This window comes from Oratosquilla oratoria, chromosome 26, assembly GCF_046742065.1.
Source record: "Oratosquilla oratoria isolate Oo_2021 chromosome 26, ASM4674206v1, whole genome shotgun sequence".
Classification (NCBI taxonomy): Eukaryota; Metazoa; Arthropoda; class Malacostraca; order Stomatopoda; family Squillidae; genus Oratosquilla; species Oratosquilla oratoria.
The window spans coordinates 6,814,107-6,834,208 of record NC_134802.1 but is presented as its reverse complement, the minus strand read 5'-3'; the positions used below and the strand labels follow the sequence as shown (position 1 = coordinate 6,834,208).

The window sequence follows — 20,102 nt, the reverse complement described above, 5'->3', positions numbered from 1 at the left end:
TCACCAACTGGACAAAAGAACACAAATACATACCTCATCTCTACATCAACAACACTCTAATACCACACACAAACACACCGAAAATTCTTGGTGTAACATAGGATACATCCATGTCTTTCAAACAACACCTCACAAACATAAAAAACAAATGCACACCTAGACTTAACGCACTTAAGTCAATCACTGGAACAACATTTGGACAAAACAAAGAAACTAATATAACAATATACAAACAATGCATACGCTCAGTGATGAATTATGCGAGTCCGGCATGGGCTCCTAATCTCAGTGAGACACACCACAACACCCTTCAAATCATACAAAACAAAGCCCTAAAAACAATCACAAGCTGCACAAATACAACACCTACAGACCATTTACACCATGAAACAAAAGTCCTCAAAGTCAAGGACCACCTCGACATGAGAGGCACACAAACACTTGCTGCAGCCACCACAAACACATCACACCCGCTACACTACATAGCAGAACACCCACACACACACCAAGAAACATTAAAACTACACCCAAAGACCTTTATTACGCACAGATACTCTCTTCTCTTCCTCCACAACCACCAAATACCAGCCTCTGGAAACGTATTCATAATCATATCACTCACCGCTCCATTAACACACTGAAAGACAACACACTGCTGCATGCCAGACCCCCTGATATCCACCCTTCTGAATCCTCTCTCCCACGAAAGGACAGAGTCCACTTGGCCAGACTGCGATGTGGTCACCACCCAGCACTTCTAAGCTACCAGAAGAGGCTGGACGACCGTGTTGTGAACAGCTGCCCAGGATGTAACACTTCACCCCATACCATACAACACATAATGGAAGACTGCATTATACACAATCATGCACGCAAACAACACAGCATACACTCTATAAAGGATTTGTGGGAAAACCCAGTTTCGGCTGTGGCCTTCCTTGGGGAGACGGGACTGCTCGGACAGACAGTCTAGGGAACGACAACAACAACAAACTCACCCTACTACAATGGAATTGTCAAGGCTTGAGAGCTAAATACGAATCTTTAAAAATATTAATAAAGGAAAAATTTTCCATCTGCATCTCGTTACAAGAAATAATGCTCAGACAAAATAGAATATGCCCCAAAGAATATCTCTTTTATCATAATGAACATCAAACAGATGAAGGAAGACATGGTGGAAGTGCACTACTGATAAGACTAAATGCTATACACATAAAAATTCCTTTACAAACAAACTTACAAGGTGTAGCTATACAAATATTTACAAAAATGAAATATACAGTTTGTTCAATCTACCTGTCTCCAGACGATATAAATGACAAAAATTTCAAACAAGACCTTGATAACCTGATTAATCAACTTCCTCGTCCATTTTTACTCCTCGGAGATTTTAATAGTAGACATCCAATATGGGGTGACATAAAATCAAATCCCAGGGGAAATTTGATATTTTCTTACATTGAAGAAAAAGAACTTAGTATTATGAATACAGAAGCACTTACTTCCATATTCAAACTGAAACACTTGTATCGACTTATCTATCTGTTCACCTGATTGCTATTTGGATTTCTCTTGGGAAACCATGGACGACTGTTTAGTAAGTGACCATTTTCCAATCACCATTAATATAGTAGATGAAATAGCTGTACCAAGGTCTCCACGATGGATGATAAATAAAGCAAACTGGGCTCTCTTTATGTCTTTAACCTTTATAGAAACTGATGCCAAAAACTTCCCCACAGTGGATGAAGCTCTAGATTTCTTGAACAAAGTTATTATGAAATGCTAGTGACAAATCAACTCCCTGCACTAATGGGCAATTTAGCAGAAATCCTGTCCCTTGGTGTAATACCCAATGCCGTTTAACACGTAAAGCAATGAGAGCTGCATTCACCCGCTATTGACGACATCCTTGTCAATTCTATTTGATTTGTTATAAAAAAAAAAGCAAGAGCTAGATTCCGATATCAGGTAAAACAGGCTAAGCGCCAATCCTGGATAAACTATGTTTCTAAAATAAACTGGAGAACTAGCCTCATGAAAGTTTGGACTAAAGTAAGAAAAATATCTGGAAAATACATCCCTACACCATCACCAGTCATACAACTTAATAATCAAACACTTCATAGCCCAGATGACGTAAGTGAAGCCTTTGCAGACCATTTCGCAAATATCTCTTCAAAAAATCCTTCATCTATGTATTTTCAACATCGTATTCAAGAAGAAAATAATGAATTGAAATTTAGAACAACAAAAAATTAATCTTATAACCTGCCATTCAGCTTGAAAGAACTATCTGCTTTATCTTCATGTAATGACTCCTGTCCGGGCAATGATGAAATAACTTACTCTATGATCAAGCACCTCACTGTGGAGACTAAATTTTTTTTACTAGGTATGATAAATAGAATATGGAAAGAAAAGTCATTCCCCAATATCTGGAACATAGCAATAATATTGGCTTTCTTAAAACCAGGAAAAGATGATAAAATCATGACCAACTATTGTTCTGTAGCACTCACATTATATATATGTAAATTAATGGAGAAAATGGTAAATGTATGCCTAATCTGGTATTTGGAGAAAAATGGACTTTTTAACTCCACACAGAGTGGATTTCGTAAGATGCGATCATGCACAGATGCATTGATATGTTTGGAGACATCAATTTGTGAGGCTTTTGCTAATAAGAAACACCACATCTCGGTCTTCTTTGATATAGAAAAAGCTTATGATACCACTTGGAGATTTGGCATCTTGAAAGTTATTCACGAAATTGGACTTAGAGGAGAACTTCCCATTTTTATTAAATCTTTTCTCAACAACTGAAGGTTCAAGGTCAAAATTGGTAATACATTTTCCTCAGTTCATGTTCAAGAAGAAGGAGTGCCACAGGGCAGTGATTTGAGCGTAACACTGTTTACATTATCAATAAATGGTATAAACTCTATAATCCCACGTGAAGTAATGCATACCCTATTTGCTGATGACTTGTCCATCTCTTTTGCAGCTTCACGAATGGTAATTGCTGAAAGAACAATATAATTAACTATTAATAGAATTGCAGATTGGGCTTCAAAACGTGGACTCAAGTTCTCAGCTTCAAAAACGGTAGTGATGCATTTTTGCCGAATAAGAGGTGTGCATCCTGATCCTGACTTATATATATATGAACAAAGAATATCTTGCAAAGATGAAACACGGTTCTTAGAACTGATTCTTGATAAAACATTAACTTGGATCCCACACATTAAGAATCTAAAGGTAAAATGCTCACAAGCTCTTAATTTAATAAAAGTATTCTCTCACACCTCATGGGGAGCTTACAGGAAACATCTGATGATCCTCTATAAAGCACTTGTTGCCTCTAAACTGGCTTATGGATGTGAATTGTATTCATCGGCAACAAAAACGGCACTAACTATTTTTAATTCCATACATAATACGGGAGTAAGATTAGCCTCGGGAGCTTTTAAATCATCCCTAATACCCAGTTTGTTGGTGGATGCAAGTGAATTGCCTCTGGACCTTTACCGCCAGTCACTGCTGGTTTAATATTGCCATAGAATCCAGAGAATCCCTAAATCTCTTGTATGTGAAGTTGTTTCTAATCAAAAATACTATAAATTTTATCTTGATCATCCCAGATTCCCTAAGCCTTTTGGATAATGAGTTTCAAATTTTTTTGAGGAATTAGAGATCCCAAAAATTGACATTTTACCAGTTAAATACTCAACAGTACCCCCATGGAAGCTTCCATCTATAGAATTTTGTAAATGTATATTCAGTTCAAAGAAAGAAATGTCCACAGAGATGATGCGACTAACCTTCCTAGAACACATGGAAATTCATGAAGAATCCATTCCAATTTTTACTGATGGCTCCAAGTCCAATGCAGGTGCTGGATTTGGAGTTGTCTTTCCAAGTCTTACTCAAAGTGTAAGTTTACCTGAACAAGCCTCTATCTTTACAGTAGAATTGTATGCAATCTTAACTGCACTCAAAGAAATCATGACGCACAATGGAAATAGTTTTGTAATTTACAGTGACTCAGCAAGTGTACTACAGTTAATAGTTCACTTTAACTCAAATCACCCACTGGTAATAGAAATATCAGAATGGTTTTATTTATTAAAAAAAAAAAAAAAAAAAAAAGAGGCAAAAATAAAGTTCTGTTGGGTCCCTGCCCATGTAGGAGTTAGTCGGAATGAGAAAGCGGATGCCTTAGCAAAACATGCAGCTAGAGTTACTCCCAGGAATAGCCTCGCTCTACCAGTCAGAGATATTTATCCTGTCATTCAGTCAAGGCTCCAGGAAGTCTGGAACTTTAACTGGGAACTAGAAGACCAGAAAATGAAGGACATAGCTATCACCTCTCGCCCTCGAAAATATTCAAATTTACCTAGAGAAAAAGAAGTTATATTATGCAGATTAAGATTCGGTCACGCTAGACTGACGCACAGCTTCCTAATGAACAAAGTACCTCAACCATTTTGTAATGATTGCATTGTCCCATTGACAATCAAACATAATTTATTAGAATGCCCAAATCTAATGGCGGCTAGAGAACATTACTTTTACCATTGTAAAAATAGTAATGACAGATATACTCTGATTAAGATTTTAGGAGCTGAATGTGATATTGATCTCTTTTTTAATTTTCTTAAAGAAATTTGCATTCTTGATCAGATTTAGAATGCCAAGTTTTAAATTTTATTTATATATTTTCCTAATCAACTTTAATGCAACATTAGTTAAAACCCTTTAAATACAGTGTATAATTCAAATGATAACTAATTTATAAGTTAAATATAAAAGTTTAAACATATATCTCTTTAAAATGTTCATTGTTTTAAAATATATATTTCTAAGGTATAATACCTACTCTCTGTAACAATATAGAAATAGAAATATTTTATCTAATTAATAGTGGCATCAAGGACCATAGATGTTCTGATGCCAAATAACCCCCAATAAAATAAATTAGATAAATGAAAGGCATGGAAGTCCTTGATAGAAAAGATTTACTAAATTAGGATAAGAGAAATACAAAGGGACATGAAAAGAAACTAAAAAATGATAGTTATAGAAGAGACACTGGATGAAACAATAGTGTGTGCAAAGACTATACACGAAATTAATAGCAAACTAGATGCTGCGAGGTACAAAGATGGGACACCATGAGCATAGCTCCCCTTCCCATAAGATACAACTAGGTAAATACTGTTCTACATTGTCCTGTATTTACTCATTCCAGACAGCAAAACAAAATATATTTTCTGAGCAGCTTATAAGCAGAACCAGTGGTGGTGGCCAGCTTCCTCAGGACTGTGTATCTTCTGCATGAGAGAACTGGGGGGATTGAATTGACTGGTTAATTTATTTGGAAATAAATTGGAAGTTAGGTTGTATGAACTTATAATGACACCATTACATAATGTATGTTTTTTAATATATTTAAGGTGGCGAAGTGGAAGGAATGTGTGAAGGTCGACACCATTTCACAACACAGCCAAAACGACCTGAGGATGAACATCTTATGGATTACAACCTACCAACTATTCATGTTCCATATGGTTCTGTTTCTACTCATAACATTGTCAAGAATCTCTTTCCTCGTGGACTACCTAAAGTCACAGTTGAAAAGGTGAAAAAAAAATTGTTTCATTTTTGTGGATGTGTTTAATTAGCTTAAGATATGACATTATCTATGCTTGAATTTATGTACAATATTATTTGATTGGCTTAATAGGCCTTCAATGTAATAATGTATGTAAGTGACATTACTATTTAAGGACCCCCCTCTCCTCTCTCCCCCTCTCTCTCTCTCTATCTCTTTCTCTCTCTCTCTCTCACTCTTTACTTTCACTATTTCTCCCTTTTTCTCTCTTTTCCTTCTATCTTTTTTCTCTATTTCTCTCATTCTTTCTTGCTGTCTCTTCCCCACCTCTTTCTCTCTCTCTCTCTCTCCTCTCTTTTACATTCATTATTTCTCCCTATATCTCTATCTTCCTTTTTCTCTCTTTTTTCTTGTTTTATATCTCATATCAATTGTTGTCTTTTTTTTCACTCTCAACCTTTCTAAATTGCTTTCTCTATCTCTCCCTCTCTCCCCCTCTTTCTGTCTCTCTTTTCCTCTCTCTCTCTCTCAATATATATATAATATATATATATATATATATATATATATATATATTATTTGGATGATGGAGAACATAAACACAGGGGAAGGCTCGGAACCCTATGCACTCTAACGTTTCGTTCGCGTAGAACTTCTTCAGAGAGTGTATGTAGAACTGCAATTGGAGTTTATGTACTAAATCTAATTATCTTTTCGGACACTTGGGAAAGGTCGTTTTTCTGGCGTGTTTTAGAATTAAAATACTAGTTTCTTTAGCTAAATTGATAAACCCTCCTCGATGATTCGATGAATTATTAGTAGAAATATATGCTGATTCAACAATTCTTCTAGTGAATTTATCAAAACCTTTATGTAGCACTTCAGCTTCTCTCCAGTTTGGTAAATGATCGAATTTTTCCGCATGAACTACTAAAGAATTAGATGTCCTATGTGCTTTTATGTCGTTTTTATGGTCATAAATTCTTTTTTCTAATCCTCTTGACGATTCGCCATAATAAGCCATTGAGCAACTATTACACGGGATTTTGTATACGACGCTGTTTTCGGAATTGGTTCTCTTTTCAGAAGTCTTTATTAAATCACCTATCCTCTTGTTAGTTATTTTAGCTATGTTTATACCCGATTTTGTTAAATATTTGTCTATTATTGGTGACGTTTCTGAGCCAGGTACTGATATAAAATTTGTATTATTTTTATCATTTCTCTCTTTCTTTCCGCGATTGTAAATATTTATTGCTTTTCTTTTTGTTCTTTTCAACATTCCCTCTGGATATCCAAGTTTGTCAAAGGTTTTCATAATGTAATCAAATTCGCCTTCTAGGTATTCATTACTACAGATTCGTAGTGCCCTGAGAAAAAATCCTATTACTATACCACTCTTTGTCCTATCATCATGTGCGGAGAAGTAATGTACTAAATCCTCTTTGTTTCCTTTCTGTATACTGAGAAAGTTACAGTTTTTTCCCATTCGTCGTATTAACGTATCTAGGAAGGGCAATTGTCCGTTTTGTTCCTCTTCTACGGTGAACTGAATATCGCTGTTGACCGCGTTAAGCATTCTCACTTTATTATTTACATTGGTGTTTTCGGGGATGATTGCGAGGACGTCGTCTACATATCTAAACCAGTGTGATCCCCTACCATTGATTCTGATGAAGTTTTCTTTTTCTAATAACTCCATATATAGACAGGCCATCACTGCACTCAAAGGACTACCCATAGCGAGACCTCTATGTTGTTCATATTCGTCACCGAAATTTACGCATAAATCTATCAATTCTATATAATCTTGTTTTCTTATGGGTAGGTCAGTATCGTTCATATCTTTTATTACTCTCTTTACTGCTTCTAACGCACCGTTAGTGGAAATATTTGTATATAACGCCTTGACATCATAGCTTACTAACTTTTTCCCCGTGAAATCTAAATCTTTTAGCCTTGTCAAAAGATCGTTAGAATTTTTCAAATGTGTATTGCTGATTGATCCCATTGCCTGTGATAGCGGTTTGGCTAGACATTTCGCTAGTCTGTGGGGTGCACTGCCAACCCCTGAAGTTATGGGTCGCATTGGAACGTTGGGTTTGTGAATTTGGGATGAAGTAATAAGTGGTGTTCCACAAGGAACAGTTCTGGCCCCAATAATGTTTGCTATATATATTAATGATATGAATGAAGAAATTGAAAGTTTATGAGCTTCTTTGCGGATGATGCAAAACTGTTAAAAAAAAAGTGAACACGGAAGAAGATTGTGTCACTACAGAGTGATCTCAATAAAGTATGGGAATGGAGTAGGAAGTGGGAGATGGAATTTGGAAAAAGCAAAAAAAGAATAATAGGATCATATAAATTGGGAGAAGAAGGAATAAAAAAAAGTAGAAAATGAGAAGGACCTGGGAGTCATTATTATGAATAATATGTCCCCTGAGAAACATATAAGCAAGATTTTTGGAGAAACTTATAATTTAATAAGAACAATCAAAGTGGCATTTACATATCTGGATGAAGAAATGGTGAAGAAAATACTAATCACTTTGATAAGACCAAGATTGGAATATGCAGCAACGATGTGGTCACCAAGTACAAAAAAATATATAACAAAACTTGAAAGAATAGAAAGAGCAATTACAAAATTGGCACCAACACTCTCAAAACTATCATATGAAGAGAGACTAGCAAAACTTGAGCTACAGACACTAGAGCAAAGAAGAGAGAGAGAGGAGATTTGATAATTATTTACAGAATCATGAAAGGCATAGAAATTATTGATAGGATCTAATAAAACGGGATGATAGAAATACAAGAGGACACGGAAAGAAAATCAAGAAAGACAGCTATAGAAGAGATCTGAAAAAGAACAGCTTTCCTCACAGAGTAATAGACATTTGGAACAAGTTAGATTGAGAAAGTGGTGTATGCAAAAACAATACATGAATTTAAAAATAGTTTAGATAAAATGAGATATGAAGACAGGACACCACGAGCATAGCTCCCCTTCCCATAAAATACAACTAGGTAAATACAACTAGGTAAATACACAGATTCAATAAAGACAAAAGAATTTTCATTTATTAGGGTTCGTTAGACTACTAATGTTGACTTCGACGGATGGGTGTGGTGTTTTCACCTTTAAAGATACTTGATCATGGTATTCAGAACTTAACAAGTTATACAATAAAATTAACAATGAAAAGTTAAGCTTAAAATTGGTTTCCAACCATTCCTTTTTTGCTCAGCAGTTAAGCTCCAAAAACTTTTTGTGGTGCAGTCACATAAAAATGGTGCAAGTAAATACTGGTAAGAAAACCGGCATGAAAGTTATACCTTCTGTTTCCTCTTCCAAGTTCTGCTTCAACATCTGAGGAATATTCAGCCTTCTTTGCCATTGCTCGAGCTTGACCATACTCAGCTGAAATGCAAAGAGGAAAGTTTTAGTAATGAGATATTTTTGTGAAAAATAACACTATGTGTAAGCTAAAATATCTGTTAACTTTACTAATAATAACATATGTCAGATATGCTGTACTATGAACATACCACCTAATTTGTACATTAGTATCAAAACAGTTCTACAGCATACATTCATACACATTAAGATGGTAAATACAGTAGTACTCAGTTTTCAGCCATCAACTAAAATCCAACATATGTTCTGGTCTTATGAATTCTGATCTAAGATAAGTAATCACTTCTGCCATGGCTAGAAACTAGTGTGTAGTCTGTGTCACAGTACTCTTCTTGGGACTGGAATATGTTGTCGTATATAGGCACCCGATGAGTAATGAGGTACAGTCTAAGTTGGTAATGTAGGAATAAGTCTGGGCAGGAATTCCCCTTCAGTACATAAAGCCAGGGTTACTGTATCCATTGAGCTAGGGTAAGATTGGGCTGGGTCAAAACTGTGGTACCAGTACATGGCTGTAGTACACTAGCCTATATAATAACCTCAATATGTCTACTATCAAATTAAAAAATATGGTAACATTTTACATCAGACAACCATTTTTCAACAGAAGCCGCTGCTCATTCTTGGTGGACTGTGTGAAGTAAGGGAAAAGATGCAAACTTTGGCAAACGAGACTGAAGGGGGAAAAGAATACATTTACATTCAATATCTTTATATGAGCATGTTCTTAGGCTCTTACTTTCATTACTAACAGCACATATACCCAGAGAACTTGACTACACAGGATATGTGTACAAATCTTCATAAACTTTGTAGATATGGTATACCAAATAAATGTCTGGGTCTCCTTCATACTTCAATATATTCACTACTTTCCCAACCTTACTGTTAATAATTATGCCATGGTTAGCTGGGTTCACTTTGATACAAAAGTTCTTTAGGTATAAAACTTTAAGGGGACCGGCTGATCAAAAGATGAAAATCTTTATTAATTGGGTTATTGCACAGAAATTTATGCCAGGAGTTAGGGACACCATATACATCTTTCCTAACCCAAAAAAACTAATCTGCAACCCTTTCATGTTTTGCCCCCCCCATCTCCTTTTCAAAAAAATTGATAATTTTGAAATGGCTACTCCTCCTATAATAATGGCTCTACATGAATGAAATTAATATGGTGGAAGGACCTTATCCAGACCTTCAAACTAATAGAGAGAAATTTAGTTAAATTAATTAGTTTGTGGAATTTAAATTTTTATATTTTTTCCCACCCCGTCCCCTTTCAAATAGGGGAATTTTTTTTTTTTTTTGCAAAACTTAACCCTTTCATATATTATAAAAAACGTTCTATTTCATTAATGAGGCAGATTTAGACATATGTGTGAATTTTCATTGAAATTGATTAAGAAGTTATGGAGGAGTAGAAGTTTAAAGGTATAAAACTTAGGTTTTGAGATATGGGCCGTCAAAGTTTTCACTAACTTTGAACCCCTACATACTAATATAAATAAAGGATATCATGGCATTTCCTTATTTAGTTTTTTAGGCTTGAATGTTGATAATATTTAGAATAAAATTTATTCATATTCAGTCATATATGTTGATGTCCAGTCATATAATCTTCTGTCTTCTGGTCCCCACCTGCATTTTAGGCAGGTTATTACATTAGGGTGTCATAGCTTGCTTACTTTGTAATTCTTGCCTTTTCCTAGCTTCCTGAGGGTGTTTGGTTTGCTTGCGAGGACGTGGCATCTCAAAAATAGTATAACAGCTTGTCAAATGACAAAAGGATTGATGGTGGCTTGCAGTGGAGTGTATCACTCAATTTTTGTCTACTGTTTATCGCTTACTGAGGCATCTACCCATTCTGGGGTCTATATATAACCTCTGGTACAGAGACAGACTTGCCAGAAGTCACTAGCAATAGCACTCAATCATTACAAATTATTGTTATTTATTACAATAATATATATATTGTAGTGACCAATACGTATCATAGGGCCGAGATGGGGTCGAGTTGGGGGGAGGAGGGGGTTTATTTGCCATAACTACGAAAATAAGGCGAATTTTGATTAAATACTCTGCATACAGACTGTCGATTGCCATACGCAGATGTAGAAATTTTTTCCCAGTTTTTCATTTTTTTCCCAATTTTCATTGATTTTTGACCAGCCGGTCCCCTTAAACTGTACACAAGGAAAATCACTTAGTACTGGCCCATTACTGTGCACCACTTTTGCAACTGGATATTTAGAATTCTTCTCTTCAGGTTCATATGCCCTCAATTCATAAATTCTATTAACTATTTGCATGAGAAGACAGGTTTTCTAAGCAATTTTTTTTTAGGTACCCAAGATAATTCTCAAAAGGAAAGGCACTACATGTTATTGTGGCAAAATAGCATGCAGTTGATACTTTAGGGTCTATATGGGGCACCCCTATGGACCAGAGCTGCACATCATTTTGTCTGTGATAGAGGAAAACTCTGTTCATAGAGAAATGATGACACTTTTATACAATGACTGTCCCTCCATTATGCTGTCCCCCAACCCCTTGTTACTGTCCTGTACAATTTCTCTGAATATTCATTTCCATTTTTGCCTACCTTCCCTGTGGTGGGGGAAAAGAATACTGCCACCAAGTATTTCCACTTGGATCGAAAGAGGCAAAAAGAACGGGACGGGGATTGGGACAAGGCATCCTTCTCCTTGTAGCCCCACAGGGGACATTCCTAAAGAAAGTAAAGGCATAAGAGGGTCTGGGAGTTTTCCGACCAGCACCCTAAGGTTTGGGTCTTTTAATGTGCGTGGATGTGGTACAGATGAGAGTAAAAGGGAAGAGATAGGTAGTATGTTTGTGAGAAGAAAGATGGATGTGTTGGCTTTGAGTGAAACTAAGCTGAAAGGGAAGGGTGAGTGTAAGTTTGGGAGTGCAAGTGGGAGGTTATCAGGAGTGAAGAGAGGGCGAGGGAGGGAAGGGGTGGCTATACTAGTAAGTGAAGAGATAGGTAAAGGTGTAGTGGAGTGGAAGGAGGTTTCCTCAAGGATAATGTAGATGAAGGTGAAACTGGGAAAGGAGACGAGGGTTTTTGTAAGTGCATATGGACCTGGCAGTGAGAAGAGTGTAGAAGAAAGGGAGGCTTTTTGGATAGATTTAAATGAGTGCATAGAGGATTTAGGAAGAAATGTCAATGTAATAGTACTGTGAGGCCCTAATGCTAGGTTAGGAAATTATCCAATTAATGGAGTGGTTGGGAAATGTGGAGTTCCAGGAAAGAATTGTAGTGGAGAGTTGATGGTGGAAATGTGTCTAGAAAGAGAGTTGATGATAGCAAATACAGTGTTTCAGAAGAAAGTCAAGCATAAGTACACATGGGAGAGGGTGGTGGATGGAAGGGTGGTAGATAGAGCGTTAATGGATTATGTAGTGGTAAATAGGATTATGATAGGAAGAGTTAAGGATGTACATGTGCTAAGGGGAGAGGGTGGGGGAATATCAGATCATTTTCTGGTGGATGGTAAGTTGAGAGTGGAGGATAGATGGAGAAAGAGGAAAGGGACAAAAGGTAGGGAGGTGCTTAGAGTGAACTCTTTAAATAAAAAGGAGAAGGAGTACAAGAAGAAGTTCAAGGAGGGAGTCAGAAAGTGTGCAAAGATGGTGTGTGGAACAAGAAGGACAGGAGGAAATACAAGGAAGGGTAGTGAATGGTGGGATGAGGAAACAAAGAAGGTTGTAGAAGAGAAGAAGCGAGCTTTCACAGATTGGTTACAAAATAGGATGAGGGAGTCATATGAGAGGTACAAAGAAAAGAAAAGAGAAGTAAAGTAAAAGGTAAAGGAGGCAAAGAGGAGAGCAGATGTGAAATGAGGTAAGATTATGACAGAAAATTTTGAAAGTAATAAAAAGATGTTTTGGAAAGAAATTAAGAGAGGAAGAGGAGGCGAATCAAGTAGAGAAGAAAAGGTAAAAGGTGCAGATGGAGAGATAATAATGGAAGAGAAGGCAGTAAGGGGAAGATGGGCAGAATATTTAAGGGAGTTGCTAAATGTGAAGGAGGAAAGATAGCTGCAGTGGGAAATGCTAAGAAAATGAGAGTGATGAGTGAGGAAAATGGAGGAGAAATAGGGAAAGATGAAGTGAAGGCAGCTGTTAAGATGATGAAAGCAGATAAGGCACCTGGTCTGGATGGATGCCATGCAGAATGTCTAAAAAAAGGAGGTACAGTGATGGTGGACTGGTTGGTGAGGTTATTTAATGTTTGCTGGGAGAGGGTAGAGTGCCGGAGGACTGGAGGAATGCCTATATAGTTCCACTTTCCAAGGGGAAAGGGGACAAGTGTGAATGTAGTAGTTTCAGAGGGATTAGCTTGTTAAGTGTAGTTGGGAAGGCTTATGGGAGGATCTTGATTGAGAGGATTAGGAGAGGAAGAGAGTGAGTAATTGGTGAGGAACAGTGTGGATTTAGGACAGGTAGAGGTTGTGTAGATCAGATCTTTGTGGTAAGACAGATATGTGAGAAAGCTATAGGAAAGGGGAAGGATGTTTTTAGGGCTTTTATGGATCTGGAAAAGGCTTACAACAGGGTAGACAGGAAGGCACTGTGGGAGGTTATGCAGATATATGGGATAGGAGGAAAGCTTCTAGGAGCTGTCAAGAGTTTTTATGAGGGTAGTAGAGCTTGTGTCAGGATTGGAAATGGAGAGAGTGAGTGGTTTGAGGTAAAGGTGGGACTTTGTCAAGGATGCGTTATGTCGCCCTGGCTGTTCAACTTATACATGGATGGGGTAGTGCGAGAGGTAAATGCAAGGGTAGTGGGTCAGGGATTGGAGATGGTTAAAGAAAATGGAGAAAAGTGGGAGGTGAGCCAGCTGTTGTTTACGGACAACACTGCTCTTGTGGCAGGATCGGTGGAGGGATTGAGGAAGTTGGTGATAGAGTTTGGGAGAGTGTGTAATAGAAGAAAGCTAAAGATAAATGTGGGTAAAAGTAAGGTGATGAGATGTACAAGGGGTGAAAGTGGCAGTAGATTGGAAGTGAGCATTAAGGGAGAGCGACTGGAGGAAGTGGATAGTTTTAGATACTTGGGTGCAAATGTGGCAGGAAAAGGTGGAGTGAGGGTGGAGGTAGAATGTAGATTGAGAGAAGCGAGTAAATGCCTTGGTGGATTAAAAAGTGTAATAAGGAATAGACATTTGGGAATGGATGCTAAGAGGAGACTGTATGAAGGAGTGATTGTGCCAACAGCACTGTACAGGGCAGAAACATGGAACATAAGAGAGGAAGAGGGAAGGAGTTTGAATGTGTTTGAGATGAGGTGTCTGAGAAGTATGATGGGGATTACTAGGCTAGATAGAGTGAGAAATGAGGAGGTGAGGAGGAGAACAGGGGTGGAAAGGGAGTTGGGAGATAGGGTTGATGGAAGAGTGTTGGGATGGTTTGGATACATGGAAAGAATGAGTGAAGAAAAACTAGTAAAAGAGGTATGGAAGGCAGATGTGGAGGGAGTGAACATGAGGGGATGTCCTAGGATGAGGTGGATGGATGGGGTGAAGGGGGCTTTGGGGAAGAGGGGGCTGTTGAGGAAGGACGGGAGAGGACAGAAGACAGGGGTGAATGGAGAATGGTTGTATATGGATGATGTTGTGATGCATGAGGTGGAATGGGCGGAGGGATGGGGCGTGAGGTAGTATGTGTGAGCTAAATTTGACGCAGCCCAAAGGGATTTCTCCCCGTCTTCTCCTATTATGCATGGGGGGACGGAGAGCGGGGGTCGCCGATTTAATGAAGCAGCCTTGCTGTGGATGTGCTGTGTCTTGCGACACTGCTTCTGACCCAGGGCAGTAGACAAGGTGCAGGGATGACCCGTCATCCAGGAGGTGCTAAGATAAGAGGGAGGGTGGAGGGGTGTAGAGTGTATTCCGGGATGGAATGGGTGGGAATGATTTTATGCCTTTTTCTTTTTGGCTACCTCCCTTGTAAAGGGGAAAAGGCCTTGGTATATGTATGTATGTATGTTAAATGACACAAATTATGAATGTTATACACAACATGCCTAGTACCATACACATCTTTAAAGTGGTTTACAAAAGGAAATTGTGAGAAAAAATTAGAAAATATATGCACTTTCCACTCACTGCAATAGACCAATGCCAACATCTATTAAGTTTGGCGCCAAAATAAACGATCGTAACAAAGGTTCCAATATTTTTTGGCATAGACGTAACATGTTATAAATCCATATGTTATCAATTAGACATGAGAGATAACCAGTTATTTGAATAGATTTTCTCCTGTTATTAACAAAAAAAAGTAAAACTATATATAAGGGTAACTTAATTATTTTTATGGTTGTTAATGATACTTAAATAGACAAGAAATTATATGTCATGCACATCACCTCAGAATGCCTGCATGGAAGAGTTACTCCATTGAATGTTTTCCAGTTATTAATTACGGGAAACATTATTTTAAATAAATTGGCTCTGCATAAAAATCCCAATAATATTACGTATTATGGAGTATGATGTTATAGTAAATTGGCCCAACACAGAACTCCCAGTGTTATTATGGATTGCAGGAAACAATATTTTAAGTAAATTGGCCCTGCATAAAACTCCCAGCATAATTACGGATTACGGAATATGATGTTATAATAAATTTACCCTACACAGAACTCCTGGCATTAGAATGGATATCAGAAAAAGCTATTAAAACAAATCGGCCCAATATCAAAGAGCCGTCATTGATCCAGATAACTTTTACTGATGTGAGGTATTAATTGGTCTGACACAAGGCAACCGTCTTGCCAACCTTCCAAACTAAGTCCAAAGTTTGCCTTAATTGGCCCGTAATGTCCATGTTTGCTGGGTTTAAGTGATCATTTGCCATTCTGCGCATTTTTGTATCAGCAAATTTGGAGACGATAGATTTCAGTCCATGTATATCATTTATATATACTATGAATAGAAGTGGCCCAAGAACGGAACCCTGAGGAACTCCACTTGTAACATTTTTCCATCTAGAAGTTTTGCCATTTAGAGCAACTCTCTGTTTTCTATCATTCAAACAATTACTAGTCCAACTTAATAGGCTACCACTTATTCCATGTGAAGCTAATTTAGTAAGTAGTCTTTCGTGGGGAATGGTATCAAAAGATTTTGTAAAATCTAAATATCTTAAATCTATATTGTTTCTTTTGTCTCCTGACCTAATTAGGCATCTTATTTTAGCAGACGACACTCAAATAAGATGCCTAATTAGGTCAGGAGACGACGCCCAGATTCTGCAGGATGATCTTAATAAATTGTTAACATGGTCGGTGAAATGGCAAATGAACTTCAATATCTCTAAGTGTAGCATGTTAAACGTAGGGCTACACAACCCCGAAAATAGATACAACTTAGATAACACGTTTTTAGAAAAATCTGAGTGCGAGAGGGACTCGGGAGTTCTGGTGAGTCCGGACCTTAAAACCAGGAAGCAGTGCATTAGTGCCAGAAATAAAGCTAACAGAGTATTAGGCTTCATTACTAGGACAGTAACGATAGAAGTGCAGAGGTAATTATTAAACTCTAGCAATAGCTAGACCCATCCTTGACTATGCGGTACACTTTTGGTCTCTGTCCTACAGAATGGACATCAATTCACTAGAATCAGTACAAAGAAGAATGACCAAAATGATACATGGACTTGGAAATTTGCCTTACGAAGAGAGGCTTAGGCACCTAAACTTACACTCTCTGGAAAGACATAGAGTGCGGGGTGATCTAATAGAAGTGTTCAAGTGGATCAAAGGCTATAACAAGGGTGATGCAAACAAGGTCATCATAATAAAACAACAGGGCAAGACTCACAGTGATGGGTATAAACTGGACAAATTTAGATTTAAGAAGGAAATAGGTAAGAATTGGTTTACTAATAGGGTGGTCGATGAATGGAATAAACTTAGTAACCATGTAGTAAGCGCTGAAACTATCAGTTGTTTTAAAAAACGATTAGACAACTTTATGGATGGGGATGACAGGCGGTGATGGATACGGAGCTGCCTAGTGTAGGCTTTATGGTCTCTTGCAGTCTCCTTTATTCTTATGTAATTTGAGAAGACTGTGTTGTGTAGAGTTTGAGTAAGTTAGTCATGCAAGAATGTTTCTGTCTAAATCTATGCTGGCTATCATTTATCAAACAATTACTTCCTAAATGATGTTTGATAGCGTCTCTGATAATAGTTTCCATCATTTTTCCTAAGATTGAAGTCAAGCTCATAGGCCTGTAGTTATTTGGTTTGTTTTTGTCATCTTTTTTTAATATGGTAGTAATGTTAGCTAGCTTCCATTCTCTTGGGACATCTCCAGATATGATGGATTTCTTGAAAATAATTTTTAATGGAACAATCTCATTTTTCATTTCCTTTAAGATTCTTTGATGCCAACTGTCAAGCCCTGGTGTTTTATGGAGTTTTTCTATAAACCTTTTTAATTTTTCTTTTGTTATATTTACCATAGTGAGTAAGTTCACCCTAGACTTTTCACAGGTTTCAGTATGGAATTCACTTTGAGGTGTTTCATTTACAAATACTGAGCTAAAATAGTTGTTTAAAATATCACACATTCCTTTTGAATATTCAAGTTGACCATCAACAGATAATAGTGGACCAATGTGATTCCTACTAACCTTTTTTTATCTCTAATGCAACTATAGAATTCCTTGGGATTCTCTTTGGATTTATAAGTGATATTCATTCCATATTGTCATTTTCCTTTTTTTATTGTCTTTTTTAAATCTCTGTATTATTTCATAACTTTGATAGTCATTAGGTGCACCAGAGTACTTGTATTTCTTATAAGCTTGTCTCTTTTTAGCAATACTTTTTCCAATTTCTTTGTCGAGGCATTTTGGGTGAGCCTGATTTGTGGGACGTCTATCCTTAAACGGGATGTAAGTATGAATCATCTTAGTAAGCATATTTTGAAATATTCCCCACATCTGATCTACAGACCTTTCACTTAATTTTGCCTCCCAATCTGTAAGTTGAAGCTCCTGACATAGTCCTATGAACTGAGCTTTACTAAAATCTGATATTTTAGATACACAAGTATCTATTCTAAATTTTTTTTAGCAGTTTGAATCCAAGTTGTGATTGCTATTTGCAATAGTTTCACCAAGTTCTACATCAGTTATCATGTTTTTGCAGCTAGTGATCAATAGATAAAGTAAATCTTCATGTCTTGTGAGCTCTTTTACATGCTGAACTAAGTAATTGTCACTGAGAAGGTCTATCAAATGACTACCTATATGGCCATGTTCAAGAGTCATCCAATCAATGTCAGTAAAATTGAAATCACCCTGGTTGCATAAACTAGATAGTTCTTGAAACAACAGTTGTCTTGTAATGATAATGTTTTTGGCCTATATATCACTCCTACATTAATTTTTTGTCCATTTGTTTGGGTTAATTCTACCCACAGACAATCGTATGTATCCTGTTTTACTTTCTCTAAAACATAGCCATGGACATTGCTTTTAATGTACAACAGAACATCCCTACCTTTCTTGTGGTTTCTCTCCTGATGAAAGTGTTTAAATCCTGCAATATTAAATTCAGCCTCAAACTCTCCAGCATTTAACCATGTCTCGGTTATTCCTATTATATCAAGATTTTCGCTTTTGACATATGCTTGTATTTCTTAGCATTTGTTCCTAATACTACAAGCATTAAAGTACATGCCTTACATCATAATTTTGTTCTTTATTGGCACCTTGCTCTATATTGACAATTGGTCCCTCATTGACATTCAGTGCCTCATGGACATTTGCCCCATCATTGACATTTGGTCCCTCACAGTCATCTGATCTCTTATGTACACCTTGCCTCCCTCTGTCACCTTGTCCCACACTGGCCACCCATCGTTCGTTGACAGTCTGTTAGGCATTGGTTCCTGAAATGATATTCTGTCCACTGAAATTGTGTTCTACTATGATATATTGTCCTCCACTATCATTACATCCCATCATGATATTTTTTCTTATCATTACATCCCATTGTGATATTATGTCCTTTGACATCACATCGTAATGTAATATTTCGTCCTCTACCGACATTATACCCTAAAATGATATTTTGTCCTACACTGACATATTGCTCTACAGTATTGCTATGCCCAACTCTGTTTTCTCATATACACTCTATTTCCCCTTCCCTTTGAGTTTCTACCACAAAAAATCAACTAGTTCATTACAAACTCTCACAATGAGGTTTGTAAGAACATCTTTGCCTCTGCAAGTAAGGTGGATCCCATCAGAAGCATAAAGGTCATGACGCCTGAAAAAGAGATACCAAGATCAAGAAAGTGGTATCCCAGATGTGTGCACAATTGTGATATCCTCTTATTGATCCCTGTGGCTCTACTGTTCCAACATGAGCCAGCATGGATCCTTGGAAGGAGCCCACAGACTATGTGATGGCTCCCATGCTCCTTAAATTTCTGAAGGAGGACCTTGTAATTCCAAACAAGTTCTTATGATCTCACCCTACCCACATCATTACTTCCCGTATGAATGAACAAGCATAACTGTGTTCATCTGGCTTTGCTCCCCAATGGTCTGGGTACAATCGATGATCCCACAGCCTGGTTGACATAGAAGCTTGCAACGTCATTTAGTTTTCCTCTGCAGGATGTCGTCATAGCTTTGCACCGTGGAGTCCCCCACCACCAAGAACTGATTTTCAACCACCTCATCTTCTAGCAGAGCAAAATAATTGGCTAGAACCAGCAGTTGCTCCACAGGGCACCTGCTTACTGAATGTAGGCTTGACAAACAGGACCCCACAGAGCGCCACTCACTCACGGCAGTGGCAGAAGTGGAAGAGGTGGAATGCTCTTTGGGTTGTGGGAAGGATTCACTCTTCTCACAGAGCGTACTCTTGAGAAGAATTTCCTACTCATCCTGGGATGGTCCTCCAGGTTCGCACAACCTTCACAAACCATTTTGCTCCTTCGGGAATACAAACGGCAAGGAGAAAATATATATCAACAAAAGAAACAAAAGCAGTCACTAA

The 20,102-nt window shown here is 37.5% G+C and overlaps 1 protein-coding gene across 13 annotated transcripts in view; it reads left to right on the top strand.

Moving 5' to 3' along the window:
• LOC143039374 (uncharacterized) overlaps positions 1-20,102 on the top strand; it is a 1,426,499-nt gene that overhangs the window by 939,863 nt on the left and 466,534 nt on the right. For all 13 annotated transcript variants that reach the window (XM_076209287.1, XM_076209284.1, XM_076209291.1 and 10 more), the window contains one exon: positions 5,466-5,650. In XM_076209287.1, coding sequence (XP_076065402.1) covers positions 5,466-5,650 — 185 coding nt within the window. The remainder of the gene's footprint in view (positions 1-5,465; positions 5,651-20,102) is intronic.